Source organism: Callithrix jacchus, chromosome 5 (assembly GCF_049354715.1).
Source record: "Callithrix jacchus isolate 240 chromosome 5, calJac240_pri, whole genome shotgun sequence".
Classification (NCBI taxonomy): Eukaryota; Metazoa; Chordata; class Mammalia; order Primates; family Cebidae; genus Callithrix; species Callithrix jacchus.
The window spans coordinates 109,861,302-109,877,895 of NC_133506.1; the positions used below are offsets into that span (position 1 = coordinate 109,861,302).

Below are 16,594 nucleotides of genomic sequence, written 5' to 3' on the forward strand. Positions count from 1 at the left end.
GCTCACTGCAACCTCTGCCTCCCAGGTTCAAGCAATTCTCCTGCCTCAGCCTCTTGAGTAGCTGGGATTCAGGCACTTGCCATCATACCGAGCAAATTTTTTTGGGTTTTGGTAGAGAACGATGTTGGCCAGGCTGGTCTTGAACTCCTGATCTCAGGTGATCTGCCCGCCTTGGCCTCTCCCAAAGTGCTGGGATTACAGGCATGAGCCACCGCACCCAGCCAAAACTACAACTTTCTTCTTTCCTGATCTTTTTTTGAACTAGACTGTGAAATTAACGGTAAGGTTATGCTTTTTATTGTTTTGTATCCTTAGTGCCTAGTACTTTTCTATATAAAATGGGCACACAACATGTGGAAAATTTGATCAGATGCCTTAAACAGAACATAAGGGAATAGGAGAAGAGGGGAGGAATAAGAATGGTCATAATTGGGAGAAGCATAAAATGAGCATGTACAGAAAAGCAAAATAAACAATTTTTTAAAAGATCACTTGGCCCAAAATAGTAGACTAGGAAAAAATTTGATCTCATGATAAAGAAGGAATTCTTATTAATTTTGAGATGGATAAGGCTGAACTTTTTAATGCCTTCTATCCTGTCTCTTCAGCATAGATCACAAGTAAGTAGTTGACTACAATAAATTCAGTCAAGATGGAATTCGGGAAATGAACACTAATCAAAGGCAGAGAAATGGTTAATGAGGGAAGGAAAACTGGAAGTATTCAAATCCACTGAATTCGGTGATATGCACCCTAGGGATAGTTGCTAAACAAGCAGATGTGGCTACAGACTCACAGGTCATTATTTTTGAGAAGTCATGGAGAACTGGAGAAATCCCTAAAGACCAGAAAAGGACAAATACGGCTGTCTTGGAAACAGGGAGAAACATGAATGACCCTAGTAATTAAAGACTGCCAACTTATTGATCTTTAGGAAAAATGAGAAAGAACCATCAAACAATCAATTTGCAGTCATCCAGGAAATCCTGAGACACTAAACAGGAGTCAATGTGGTTCTGTGAAGAGCAAATCATATAGATGACCTTAATTTCTTATAACAAAGGAATAGGATTCCAAGAATAGGGAGAAGTTTCCTGTGTAATCTGCACACTAGATAACCTGGAAAAAAAAAAAAAAAAGAATCTGGACCACGTTGCTTTTAACAAGCTGCATATCTGGTGGGAGATTTGTAGATAATGGAGATGGGGAATAAATAGTAGACATATTGAGTGATGGCCCAGTAGGGATTGGTCCTGAGGACCAGTTTTTTCAGCTTATGTGTGCATCAAATTTGTGGGTCCCGAATTTGGTATGGTTTTGCTTTTCTGGAAAATAGTAATAAAGTTCTAAATGACTCTATGCATCGGAAAAATAAGCTTATGATAATTAGGGTTGAAAATAAGAAAATGTGCTTGTAAAGACATACACCCGAGAGTACAAATATAAGATAGGTAAGAGCATCAGAGAAAAACACGTGGGGGTCAGAACTGACCACAACAGAATGTGAATCAGGAGTACACTGTGTTTATGTAAAACCCGACACCATTCTGGGATTGAATAATTTCACTCTTTCATTCAATTTTTTAAAAGGCTATTATTGAGCATCTACTTGTGTTTTCCTGCCTTTATGTAGTCATTTTTCCTTCTTTAAAATGTTTTGGAGCCTGAGAAATGCCTGGAAATGGAAAGAAGCTGTTTCATCCACATAATCTAAGATACACTAAAAAGGCCTTCTGTTTTTGTTGTTGTTTTGAGATGGAGTCTCACTCTGTTGCCCAGGTTGGAGTGCAGTGGCTCAATCCTCCACCTCCGAGGTTCAAGCAATTCTCCTGCCTCAGCTTTCCAAGTAGTTGGGATTACAGGTGTGTGCCACCATGCCTGGCTAATTTTGATATTTTTAGTAGAGATGGAGTTTTACCATGTTGCCCAGGCTGGTCTCGAACTCCTGACCTCAGGTTATCTGCCTGCCTTGGCTTCCCAAAATGCTGGGATTACAGGATTTGGGGATGCAATCCCAAAATCGGATGAGCCACCACACCCAGTCTAAAAAGGCCTTCTAACACCAAACTGAATGCCCATGGTTCTACCTATTACCTGATTTGACCTCTAATTTGCTTTTCTAATCTTCATTTCCATGATTCCTTATCTCTGGTCAAAAGGGATTGTTTTTACTTTCTCCATACATGCCCTAATCTCTTTGTTCTGATTGTTTGCTTCACAAATTGACTCATTCTATCAACTTTTACTGAGCACTTAATATGTATCAGTCATTGTGGTAGGATATTGATGACACCAAGATGAATACAACATGATCCTTCCCTTCATGGAACTCACATTTCAGTGTGTGAGAAAATCACGCAGGCAAGTTTTTCTCACCCAGTGTCATAGAGGCCATAAGAAGACTATGTAAGGCCCATTGTGGATCTAAGGGAGGGTGAAATGCACTCTTCAGTTTCTGCCTCATTTCTTTAGCATGCTCTCAATTTAATTTAATTCCATCTATTTAATTCCTTCCTTCTTATCTCCTTCCTTTCATTCTTTCTCTCTTTCTCTTTTTTTTTTCCCCACCTGGTGAACTTAACTACCCTCATGGCTCAGCCAAAAGCCAGATCTTCTGCAATGCCTTCCCTGATATTTTCAGGCAGAATTACTAGCTGCTTTGTCTGTGTTCTCCATAGTACACTGTTTGTATGGCTCTCAGGCTCTAATTTAATTCTGTCTTGTATGACCTTGATTTGTTCACTAGTCTGTCTGTCTTCCTGTGACTGAACTCCCTGAGAGTAGGGACGTTGACTTATTCATTTGTTTTTTTTTCTATAGCACCTAGAAGAGTGCCTGGCACCTAGTTGACATTGAAAAAAATAATCATTACATATGAAATGAAAAGACCAGAGGAGGTGGAGCCTGGGGCTGGTCTTTCGGGAGAAAATCTGCTGTGCTTGTGCAGTTACTAGGAAGGGTTTACCATTTTCTCTTCATTGATCAGAGATCCTGAGAACTTGTTAGAGGAACAATAGGTAGTTGTTTTTTCAATAACCACAGTGCTTTTAATTTGTTGGATGGGATATAAAAACTCAACCATCCATGATGGTAGAGGTGACAAAATAGTGGCTGGTGGTCTTTGTAGTCCAAGATTATATGGACTGCAAATAATTTAATTTTCTGAATTATTTTCTAAATTACAAAAATAAAAAGACTTTACCAACAGTTTTGATTTTCAACTTCTCTTCAAAACAGTGAAAATATTTCTAGACTGGGACCAGGTTCTTCCACTGTAATTAGCTGAGGCTGAATCGGAGCTGCTCTCTTTAATGGAGACAAGAGTAATATAGTCTCTTCTACTTACACTTATTTCTTTCGATTTTAATTGAGATATGACTCATATACCACAAAATTCACCCTGTTCAAGTGTGCAATTCAGTGGTTTTAGCATATTTACAGGGTTGTGCAATGATTGCCAGTGTCATTCCAGACCATTTTCATCACTTTAGAAAGAAACTACATGATAGTATACCTAGAAGACCCCATCACCTCAGCCCAAAAACTCCTGAAACTGATAAACAAGTTCAGCAAAGTCTCAGGATACAAAATCAATGTGCAAAAATCACAAGCATTCCTCTACACCAATAACAGACTTAAAGAAAGCCAAATCAAGAACGAACTGCCATTCACAATTGCTACAAAAAGAATAAAATACCTTGGAATACAACTAACAAGGAATGTAAGAGATCTCTTCAAGGAAAACTACAAATCACTGCTCAACGAAATAAGAGAGGACACAAACAGATGGAGAAACATTCCATGTTCATGGTTAGGAAGAATCAATATCATGAAAATGGCTATACTGCCCAAAGTGATTTACAGAATCAATGCTATCCCCATCAAGCTACCATTGAATTTCTTCACAGAACTGGAAAAAACCACCATGAACTTCATATGAAACCAAAAGAGAGCCCGCATAGCCAAGTCAATTCTAAGCAAAAAGAACACAGCGGGAGGCATCACACTACTGGACTTCAAACTATATCACAAGGCTACAGTAATCAAAACAGCATGGTACTGGTACCAAAACAGAGATATAGACCAACGGAACAGAACAGAGGCATTGAAGGCAACACAGCATATCTACAACCATACAATATTTGATAAACCTGACAAAAACAAGCAATGGGGAAAGGACTCCCTGTTTAATAAATGGTGTTGGGAAAACTGGCTAACCATACGCAGAAAGCAGAAACTGGACCCCTTCCTGACACCTTACACTAAAATTAACTCCAGATGGATTAAAGACTTAAATATAAGACCTCGCACCATAAAACCCTAGAGGAAAATCTAGGCAAAACCATTCAGGACATAGGAGTAGGCAAGGACTTCATGACCAAAACACCAAAAGCGTTAACAACAAAAGCCAAAATAGACAAATGGGACCTAATCAAACTCCACAGCTTCTGCATGGCAAAAGAAACAGTCACTAGAGTGAATTGGCAACCAACAGAATGGGTAAAAGTTTTTCCAGTGTACCCATCTGACAAAGGGCTGATATCCAGAATTTACAAAGAACTCAAACAAATTTACAGGAAAAAACCAAACAAGCCCATTCAAAAATGGGCAAAGGATATGACCAGATACTTTTCAAAAGAAGACATACATGAGGCCAACAAACATATGAAAAAATGCTCATCATCACTGGTCATTAGAGAAATGCAAATCAAAACCACATTGAGATACCATCTCACGCCAGTTAGAATGGCGATCATTAAAAAATCTGGAGACATCAGATGCTGGAGAGGATGTGGAGGAATAGGAACACTTTTACACTGTTGGTGGTAGTGTAAATTAGTTCAACCATTGTGGAAGACAGTGTGGTGATTCCTCAAGGCCTTAGAAATAGAAATTCCATTTGACCCAGCAATTCCATTACTGGGTATATATCCAAAAAACTATAAATCATTCTACTATAAGGACACATGCACACGAATGTTCATTGCAGCACTGTTTACAATAGCAAAGACCTGGAACCAACCCAAATGCCCATCCACGATAGACTGGATTGGGAAAATGTGGCACATATACACTATGGAATATTATTCAGCAATCAAAAAGGATGAGTTTGTGTCCTTTGTAGGGACATGGATGAATTTGGAGAACATCATTCTCAGCAAACTGACACAAGAACAGAAAATGAAATACCACATATTCTCGCTCATAGGCGGATGATGAAAAAAGAGAACACATGGACACAGGGAGGGGAGTACTAAACACTGGGGTCTAATGGGGGGAAAAGGGGAGGGACAGCGGGGGGGGAAGGGAGGAGGGATAGCCTGGGGAGAAACGCCAAATGTGTGCGAAGGGGAAGACGGCAGCAAAACACACTGCCATGTGTGTACCTATGCAACTATCTTGCATGAGCTGCACATGTACCCCAAAACCTAAAATGCAATAAAAAAAAAGAAAGAAACTATACATTCATTAGCTGTCATTCCCCAGTCTCTCCTCCTCCTGCTCCTGGAACCACTAATCTACTTTCTATCTGTATGGATTTGCTTATTCTAGGCATAGCATATAAGTGGAATCATACAACATTTAGCATTTTGTGTCTGGCTTATTTCACTCAGCATTATATTTTCAAGGTTTCCATGTTGCAGCATGGGTCATAGGTTATTCATTTTAATGGCTGAATAATATTCCATTATGAGGATATACCACATTTTGTTGACTCATTCATCAGTTGTTTGGCATTTAGTTTACATCTACTGTTTGGCTATTGTGAATAACGCTTCTGTGAACACTGAAATTTTTACATGAACCCAATTGTTTCCTAAGTCCCGCCCAATTGGCTCATTTCCATCAATCTTTCTGATTCCTGTAGTTTTTGATCCTTGTGTTTGAAGCTGCTTAGGGGTAGAAAGAGTAGGAATGTGCCAGAAAAAAAGCAGAGAAAGGCAGAAGAGGTCCTGGGCACGTAAGGTATAAGAAGAAGACACTGAGTACCTGGAGGTGACAAGGAATGCCTAAGGAGAAGAAAAGGAAAGCAGGGATGAGAAGGAAGAGACGGCACCCTTCACCACAGCTTCCCTAGGATCACAAAGGATGCAGAGAACAGGAGGGAGAAGGTGTGTACAGCAGCATGGTGGAATGGGACGGCCATCAGCCTAGGAGTCAAAGGTTGTGGTTTTGATATGCCCTCTTCTGGTTGATATGACCTTGACACCATACTTCCTTGAAATTCATGGCTTCTTCTGTAAACAGGACACAAATTACTCACTCATCCTCATTGGGTTTGCATGAGGATCGAATGATATCACAGATGTGACAAAGTGTTAGAGAGCTGAATATGTAGCACACATGTGAGAGATTAAGCTTCAGGAAAACAATTGGATGTGAGGATTCACAGGACTGAAGTGATCCCTGAAGAGAATGGTCAGAATAACTTAGCACCTGAGAGGGGTCTCTCTGTTGGAAATACTCACTAGCCAATTAGTTTGCTCATAGGGACTCTTGTCCACAATAACTCTCTTTCCTTCCCAGCTAAGGGTGAGGAGGATTTTTTGCTCCTTCACAGATAAATGTGAGAGAGGCCTGTTTTGAAGGCCTGGAATTTGAGAAGGTCAGGAATTTGAGGGAGTTAGACATGAGTTTCTCTGGGGCCCTAGGAATTAATAAATTAGCTATAGGCCCAGATTTTGTTAAAGCCGTTATCTGTTTTGAAAACCCCATTGTGGGACATAACTTTTAAACAGCTTTTCCTTCATTGTGATGAAATGCCCCATGGGATGAATAGGCTATTACCAGAGGTCTCCGTGGACTGAGTGTGTCTTGAGGGCAGTCTAGCATTGCTTGAAATTTTCTGAGACATGAATGGTGATTACTATTAATAAAAAGTCAAGAAACAACAGATGCTGGCAAGGCTGCAGAGAAATAGGAACACTTTTATACTGTTGGTGGGAATGTAAATTAGTTCAACCATTGTGGCAGATAGTGTAGCCATTCCTCAAAGACTTAGAATCAGAAATATTATTTGACCCAGCAATCCCACTACTGGGTATATACTCAGAAGAATATAAATCATTCTCTTATAAAGATATATGTACATGTATGTCCACTGTAGCACTATTTACCATAGAAAAGACATTGTATCAACCCAAATGCCCATCAATAATAGACTGGATAAAGAAAATGTAACATATATACACCATGGAATACTATGCAACCATAAAAAGGAATGAGATCATGTCCTTTGCAGGGATATGGATGGAGCTGGAAGCTATTATCCTCAGAAAACTAATGCAGGAACAGGAAACAAAACACCACATGTTCTCACTTATAAGTGGGAGCTGAACAATGAGAACACATGGACACAGGGAGAGGAACATCATACACTGGGGCCTATTGGTAGGGTTAAGGGAGAATAAGAACATCAGGAAAAATAGCTAATACATGCTTTAATATCTAGGTGATGGGCCGATAGGTGCAGCAGGTCACCATGACACACCTATGTAACAAACCTGCACATCCTGCCCATGTACCCTGGAACTTAAAATTAAAAAATGTAAAAAGAAATTTTCTGAGACATAATAAAAATCACTAATATTTATTGAGCACTACTTTATGCTACTCTTTCATTCCTTTACATACTAACTCACTTATCTCCATTTTTGCAAAGGAAGAAATATGAGGGATGAAAAAGTTAAATCATGCCCTGGACACATAACCAGAAAGGGCGGAGTTGGGATTCATACCCAGTCATCCTCATTTCAAAGTGGTGCCCAGAATGGGATGTGACGTAGCAGAAAGAAGCCCAGGCTTCCAATGAGAAGGCTCAATGGTCATTACTCCACCGCCCCTGAGAAAAGAGAGTGGTCTGTGGCCTGTTCTTGTGGGAATTACCAGCCTGCTTTGGGCACCACCAAGACCTCTCTCTCCCTTTATGTTGAGTTGCTGGGGCCAACTCCTGACATAATTAAATCTTAAGTCTAGGAGGGACTGGATACCAGCCCTAGTAGTTTTATTCCTTATTTCCTCTAGTGTAAGACTTGTATGGGAAGGAGGGGAGAGAGAAGAAATAGGGGGAGGAGAAGGGGGGTGGGTGGGTGGGAATGACATCAAGTGGGAATGTGCCAGTCAGCGGGGGTAAATTTTCCACTTGGATCTGTGTGGAAACCCGATCCTGCCTCTATTTTTGGTTTCCTTCTCTAACAACCTTTCACCAGACTGGAATTTTTCTGCACCTGTAACACATTTTTAGTGTAATAAGTCTAGGAGAAACCAGGTATTATATCATGCTGAGGCCTGTACTGTGTTTCTAGGAGCAAAGGTAGCCCAGACCCTAGTTTATCCCTATAGGGGATTAGTGTATTAGTCACCCTGTAAAAGCTCAATTTATTATGATTTTTTAAATGTTTCTTTTAGCACTTGCTTATAAAAGGTGAAGAGGGGAGCCTCAAATGTGTCTGTGTTCCCTGCCCCCACCTCCTTCACACAAGCACATACTCTCTGTCAATTCCCTATGAACCCAAATTCCATAAAATTAAATCCAGAGGTATTGGCTTTGACCAATTAGCTTACCTTTGCTTCACTGGCCTTTGTCCTGGTTTAGGCCAGTACGAGTAATGAAAAAATGAGATTATTGTACTTGCCACCCCTTGGCGGGGACTGAAAGTAACTTAGAAAGTAAGTTAGCTGTTTAGGGTGACCATGAATAGCTCCTGGCATGGAAGCTCATCTCTGGGTTATTTCTGTGTAACTGGGTCCTCCCTTCTCCCTTACTCCAGGTTGGCCACTGCGGATGTGCCACTGCTTCCACTGGACTCAGTGCAGACGTTCCTGCCAGCTTTTGTACCTAACTGAAGTGCCCTACACAATTCATATCTATCACTGGGTTTAAAAAGAAAGAAAGAAAAAAACAAACAGTTTGAAGTCCATGTTTACATAAGAACGTGTGAGGCAGAGAGAGTGTGCTGGACTCAGGAGCAAACGTGGGTTGGTGTCTCAGTGACACCATCCAGGCCAAGGGCTGCATCTAAGCTACCTGGATTTTGAATTTTGGTGGCTATTCTGTATTCAGGTCAGTCTTTTATCTTCAATTTCATCTTCTGTCTCTCACTCACTAAAATCCTGACTTCTACCTCAGAATGTGAATATAGTGCAGCAAAAAGAAGCCTGCTTCCAATCAGACTGTATTCAGGTCAATCTTTTATCTTCAATTTCATCTTCTGTCTCTCACTCACTAAAATCCTGACTTCTACCTCAGAATGTGAATATAGTGTAGCAGAAAGAAGACTGCTTCCAATCAGAAGATCTGAATTGAAGACTCAGCTCTACCATTTGCTAGCTGTGTGCCCAGGGACAAAATTGAGTTTGGTGGAAACTAAGTGAATATAGTTTCTGGTGTCTTTTTAAAGGAAAACAACACAAAGCTCTGAATTGCTAGGGTCTCTGCGAGGACCTGGAACGGGCTTGTACCAGGGAAGGCTGAAGGACCTCACAGCTTCATTAGCGTCACTAAATTGCCTCTGTGCATAGCTCTATGTCATTTAACTTCTTTAAGCTCTAGTTATTTCTTCTTTTTTTGGGTGGGGGGCGGACAGAGTCTCACTCTGTTGCCCAGGCTGCAGTGCAGTGGTGCTATCTCAGCTCACTGCAACCTCCATTTCCTGGATTCAAGCAATTCTCTTGTCCTGGGCTCCTGAGTAGCTGGGATTACAGATGCCTGCCACCAGGCTGGCTAATTTTTGTATTTTTAGTAGAGACAGGATTTCACCTTGTTGGCCAGGCTGGTCTTGAACCCCTGACCTCAGCCTCCCAAAGTGCTAGGATTACAGGTGTGAGCCACTGCACCCAGCCTTTCTTTATTTCATTCCTAAAATGGACTTAATCATGTCTGTCTGTCCCAAGGGAGTATTGTAAGGGATATGCAGGAGTAAATATGTATAAGGTTGCTTTTGTACATACACACATATAGACACATATACACATGCACAAATATATATAATTTAGAAATGTATTATTACAGTTTATTCAGATATTGGTTTAATGTTTTGATTATACTGTCTAGGGATTTCCTATTCCCTACTCAATTATTTATCTCAATGTTTCTTTTCTTTCTTTTTTTCTTTTCTGTTTTTTGAGATGGAGTTCTTGCTCTGTTGCCCAGGCTGGAGGGCAGTGGCACAATCTTGGCTCACTGCAACCCACCTCCCAGGTTCAAGCGATTCTCCTGCCTCAGCCTCCCAAGTAGTTGGAATTATAGGTGTGTGCCACCACACCCAGCTATATTTATTTATTTTTTCTATTTTTAGTAGAGACGGGATTTACCATGTTGGCTAGGCTGGTCTTGAACGCCTGACCTTGAGTTATCCACTCACCTCAGTTTCCCAAAGTGTTGAGATTACAGGCATGAGCCACTGTGCCTGGCCTCAATGTTTCTTATTGGCTCATTAGCCAGGGCATGAAAATGTTTTACTGAGTTCCCACTATTTGTGTTGCCTAATGAATTCTAGATCTAGGGAGTGGTAAAAAAAAAAAATAAGCTTCTGCATTTGCAACATGTCTCTGGACCCTCTGTATTCCATCACTGCATACATAAATGGCTCTTGCTGTATTGCACTAGACCCTCAATAATTGGGATTGGAATCTTAAATATACTTGAGAATTAAGAAAAAACTACGTACCTGGATGGTTATCAGTAAAATGTCTAAAGCTGTTGGCTCCTCAGGTGTTGATAGAGACTTTCTCTGGCTTTGTAGCTTTGAGATCTGCATCCATTTGCCATTAAAAAATGAATAAAGCATCTCCACCTCCCTGATGGTGACTATGAGTATGTTTCCATGTCGATCTTTAATGGGCTCATAGTAAACTCTTCCCAGATTGTGTGTCCCAAGTAAATTCTGGAAACAAATAGATTACTGGTAGCTTAGAGGGTATTATGCAAACAAAGCAACACAACAGCAACAAAAGACACCGTGAATAATGATCTGATTTCTGAGAAGCTGTTTGCTCTCTCTTTTTTTTTGCACTTAAGCCTAGAATATATGGCATTATACAAATGTACTTCACAGAAGCTCAAAGCAAATGTCTTTACAAAGACATTTGTAAAGATTGCAGAGCCTGCAAAGATAATAGCAAGGCCCACAAAAATTATGGTTTTTTTTTTAAAAAGCAAATTCAGTATCTGTAAATATCTCTCACCCACATAGACACACCAGTACATAAACCTCAGTTACCAGCACTTGAAGAGAATCCCAGATGTTTTAAAGAAAAATGTCTGATATTTAAAATATGCATCTGTGGAGTTCTCAAGAGATTTGCAGTAAGCTGGTATGAGGTGGGGTTGTTTAAAATGAAGAAGTGAATTGACAATGTAGCACATTGTACAGGTCCCCAAATGACTGCACGTTCCCTTTAAGATACTTTAATTGGGAAATTAGCTTGGTTTGACTTATCTGCATTTCAGGGGCTTCTGTTTATTTAAAAATCTGTTAAGATGGCTTATAAACTGGGTCAACTGAGGCAGACAATACTTTAGGAAGGTAGGAACGGAAAGATGCCACATTAAATGTGGAAGGGCTCAGGCAGTTGTTGTCAACCTAGAACACTGGATGAATAGGATAAAATCCCCTGTTGCTTCAAATATCTATGATTTTTAAACATGAGAAAGCATCCCAGAGCTCCTAGCTGTTATTTTTGTGAGCTCACCTAAGTGGTGGTGTGATGCCCTGTTAGCATGAGAACAGACGTGGAACCAGGACTTGTAAAAGTGACAAGGATGACCTAAAAATGAATGAGCCCGGGGGTCAATATCTACAATTATGAAAACACCAGAATTTTCCCTCACAGGTAGGGTCTGCGTTCTTAAACCTTATCTACTTTCTCACAAAGACCCGACATAGAAAAAGTAAGGAATTTCATAAATAATTTTGACAGAAAAATTCATTTGGCAAGATTATGATTTTTTTTGTAACGGCATAATCACTCAGTCATGTTTTTTCTTTCCAACATTTGACTTCTAAATCATAGAGAAGTGGGTATGGCTTTTAGTGCAGTCCTACCGGGTACTAATAAGCAGTGAGATGCTGGTAAACAGGCTAGCCAAAAAGAAAACAAAGGAAGGAAAGAAAAGAAAGGCCTGATTTGTAGCATATGCCAGTTTCTGCGGGGTCAATACCTCTGCTGTAGTAGGATTCCAAGCCACCCAGGGTTTGACAACAGGCTTTCAAAATTCCTGACTATTTGACCGTTGGCTCTCTTGGACCAGTACAAGTGGGCTCCAGCCTACCGTCGCTATTAAGCCTTTACTTATATTTGGTATTGAATTTCAGGGTTGGCTACCATTTATTAATAGTTGGACTTCTAAAAAACGATTTACCCTCTCTGGTCCCGAGTATCATCGTCTACAAGTAAGAGTCTTCACAGCTCAGACAGCTGTTATGCTAATCCTTACCTCACAGTGTTTGACAGATTAAATCAAGCAACTCATCAAAAAGTATTTTGCAAACTCTCAAACTCTCAATACAATGTAGGGTGGGGGCTTTCTTGACTGCTCTAATTGGAATCCCACCCAGGCTGACATCTATTCCTTTTCAAGACCTATCCCAGATTTCATCTTCTCTGGGAAGACTTTTCCAACTCTCTGAGGTAGAATTTACCATCCCCTCTTTTGTCCCCTACTGTTTCCTGTACAAACTTCCATCTTAGTATGTCTCTGGCTTTACTGAATGTATTGGTGTATGAGTTCACATTATGAATTCCTAGTTGTTTCACCTCTGAGTCTCTGTGTTCCTTGCCCAGTGCCTGCCACATGGAAAGAACTCAGTTACTTTTTGTTGGCTGAATTAACTATTGTATTATCATTAAGATGCTGGAAAATGTGATTCGCTTTGGACCAAAGCTGATGGATAGACATTGATTATGGTGGTCTTTTCACTTAAGCAAAGTTATTATCAGTGGTTCACTATCAGCTGTAGATAGGTTTTCTAATGGATTGAATAAGAAAACACTAGAAGTCTTCTTGAAATTTTGTATTGACATCAAATTAGGTTGGATGGGGAAAGCCCAATTTAAAAGTAGAATATTATTGTGAAAATAAATTGCAACCATCTTCCATGAAGAAGAATTCAGGGCTCTTTAGGGCCTAAAGAAAAAATAGACCATGGTAATACCTATCATAATCAAGGTTAGGTGATCTGGGGCCCCTGATGGCTAACAGGAATGCTTCTAGGTTATAACCAGAACAAATCATGGGACTGTAAATAAGCCCTAGGCAGAGGCACAATATTTAGAGGCCTTTATTCAGTTTGGGGCAACGTGGACATGGGAAGGTGAAGAAAGTCCAGAGTTGGGATAAGGAGGCCTGAAAAAGAAGAGTGAAATTTTGGGAAAATCTTTTTCCCCCTTGACAAATGGAAAGGACGCAGTATTAATATATTGTTACTTAGCTCTTACTCACTAACACTTGTTTCTAAAAGCTACGGAGGAGGAAAGTTTAGCACAATCTGCAGTGTCAGATTTTTACTGTCTTTGGGGGATAAGTAGTTTAGACACCTTTCAATGTAAGAGCAATGTACGCTTCTCCCGCTTGGGGCCCTCTGTCATTTTCCTAAGAGAAAGAAAAACAGTGCAGGCTCTTGGTCACTTACAGCCTTTCTCATCTTAATGCTTTTTTCCCCCAAATGCTGAGATACTTGTGTCTCCTCCTGCCTAGGTAATTTTAATTAAGAATAGACTTTTTTTTTTTACTATAATATGGATAATTTTTTCTCTTTAAAGTTTTGTCTGCTTTTTTTGTAATTTACTTCACAGTAAGATGATGAAGTACTGGAAAGAATGCAGGCTTTGGAGTTATATAAATTTGGATTTGAATCTAGAATCTGCTACTTCTTATCTATGTAACTTTGGGTGCAAATGAGCCTTTCTAGGCTCCAGTGTTATAATCTGTTATAAGAATACCAATAATAGTACTTTCTCATTAGGTTGTGGTAAAGATGAAATGAGATTAAAGTTTGTAAAGCACTCAACACAGTGCCTGGCACCTGGTCTGTTAAATAAATGCAAGTAGTCGCTTCATGATTATTATTTATTATTATATATTAAAGGATCTCACTATAGAGCAGAAACCCAGAAAACAAGGTGCAAGTTGCACAGTGCTTGATATGCACTGTGATGAAGGTAAGTCCCCTGACTTCTTGGATACGGTGACTAAGCCCAGTGACTATTGGCACTGGACACAGTGACTAAGCCCCATGACTACTGGTTCAGATGAGTGGGAGAAAGATCATGAGTGAAGCCTTTATGAGCCATGATAGAATGTCTGAGCCACGACTGGAGGAGTCTAAGTCAGGGAATGCCTTGGTCAGAATCTTTTAGATTGGCTACTCTGGGCAAAGTATGGAGAGTGGATCGGAGAGTGTTAAGACTGGTAGCAGAGGGATGACTTTGGAGGCTTTTGACCTAATTGGAGTAATCAGGCAGTAGTATACAAAACTGGAAAGGACAGGAGAGTCAAATGAGATGCACCAGAGGCAAACCAATAGAATTCATCTACGCCAATCAAACTATGTATAACGCATTTTTACTTTCCTCAGAACATTGTAAATTTTTATTTATTCATTCATTCATTCATTCATTCATTTATTATTTGTTTGTTTACATTTTTGATATGGAGCTTCACTCTCGTTGCCCAGGCTGGAGTGCAATGGCGTCATCTCAGCTCACTGCAACCTCTGCCTCTTGGATTCAAGCAATTCTCCTGCCTCAGCCTCTTAAGTAGCTGGGATTACAGGAATGTGCCACCATGTCTGGCTAATTTTGTGTTTTTAGTAGAGATGAGGTTTCTCCATGTTGGTCAGCCTGGTCTCAAACTCCCAACCTCAGGTAATCTGCCCGTCTCAGCCTCCTAAAGTGCTGAGATTACAGGTGTGAGCCACCGTGCCCAGCCACATTGTAAAATATTTTAAGTGGGCAGAGTGATCTAACATATTCATTATGTGTCAATCTTCAAATTTCTTTTTCTTTTCCTTTAGAAAAGCTTTTGTGTACTTACATCTCCCTTCCACTATTCTTACCTCCCTCCTTAACAGAAGGCACCTTCGGTATTTCTAGACATTTTCATTGTAGAGACTAGTAAATAGTTTGAGCCATAAGTCCTACCAAAAAAAAGTGATGAAAGCAATGTCTATCACTGAACTAGGCCTACAGAAATTTGGAGAGAAGGGCACGCACACAGTACTCAGGCCTTGATGGGGGCTCTGCAAAGGTGACCATTCATTGATGACATGAGGCTCTCTGCTCATGGTGCAGGACCAGGGAGCTATCCATCCAGGTGGTAACTATGCTACAAAACACTTCTGTGATCCCTTTTCCCTTTGGTTAGATATAGTTTCCCTCAAGTGTGATCATTGGGATATATGGGTTTGGATTGACATATATATTTATTTATCCAACCTGTACTAACTGAGTGTCTGCCACATACCAGGCACTGGGGATATAGTGGTAGCCAAGACAGACACATTCCCCAAACTCATGAACTCACAGTCCAAGTGGGTTATGAAACAGATAATACAAATAATTAACTCTGGGATTCTGATTGCTTTTCTGAATGAAGAATACAAGGTGCTATGAGAGTGATTCACCTCATCAAGAGATCAGAGAAAGGTGCTTTAAGGAAGTATAAAAATTAAGCTGAGACCTGGAGGATATACAGGAATTAGTAAGGCAACGTGAGGGAAGAAGGAGATTCAAAGCAAAGAAAACAGCTTGAAAACTAGCAAAGGATACTGAGAAAGACAAGCAAGTTGGAAGAAAATCAGGAGAGGGTGAAATTGTGGAAGCCAAGGGATATGTTAGTCTAAAAAGGAGGATGGAACCAAGTGTACACAATGTTGCTTAGTGAAACTGAAGTCATTGGGAAGAACAGCTCACGGTTTTGTGGGGGCCTGAACCACACAATTTTGAGGCCCTCTTTAAGACAAAGGATACAAAATTACAAATATAAAACTAGGTATAAAAGCGAATCTTTATCTGGAATGATAAAAGAAATTTCCTTCTTTCCAGCAAGTACTAGAGTGTTTGGAATTTTGGGTCCCCTTACCCCCTGAAATTTCTTTAGGCAGTTTGTGAGAAGTGCTTCCTGATTTCAGTCCAGCTTCCCTTCCCTAAAACACTGTGGGTCCTACACTCACAGGGGTCCCACGCTCATAGTTTGTTCAAGTGAGGGATCCCGAAGCTCCAGCTTTGGCAGCATCATCTGCCTCTGATTTCTGGTGCCCTTAAAGAGCAGTTTTGTATGCATTATGGCAGCAAAAGTCAGAGAGAGGGTTGAGAATTGATAGGAAATGAGGACTTCAGTGGAGAAAGAGGATATAGATAACTCTTCCAAGAAGTTTGGGTATAAAGAAGAGAATAGCTAGGTGGCTGAAGGGCCATGCGGAACTATGGGAGGAATTTGGGGGGATGTTAAACTGGAAAGACTTGAGTCTTTTAAAATAAAAATGAGAGGGAAGAGATGGGACACAGAATACATGTGGGCGAATGCGTTTGTGGTGGAAAATGTGAGACTTTATCTTCTGAAATAAGAAGAAGAAAAAAGAAGGTTCTGTTT

The 16,594-nt window shown here is 40.3% G+C and overlaps 1 protein-coding gene across 3 annotated transcripts in view; it reads right to left on the reverse strand.

The window, feature by feature from the left end:
• The window catches only part of ANKFN1 (ankyrin repeat and fibronectin type III domain containing 1), a 451,946-nt gene that overhangs the window by 47,686 nt on the left and 387,666 nt on the right, over positions 1-16,594 (reverse strand). For all 3 annotated transcript variants that reach the window (XM_035301147.3, XM_035301146.3, XM_035301145.3), the window contains exon 14: positions 10,671-10,886. In XM_035301147.3, the coding sequence (XP_035157038.3) occupies positions 10,671-10,886 (216 nt within the window). The remainder of the gene's footprint in view (positions 1-10,670; positions 10,887-16,594) is intronic.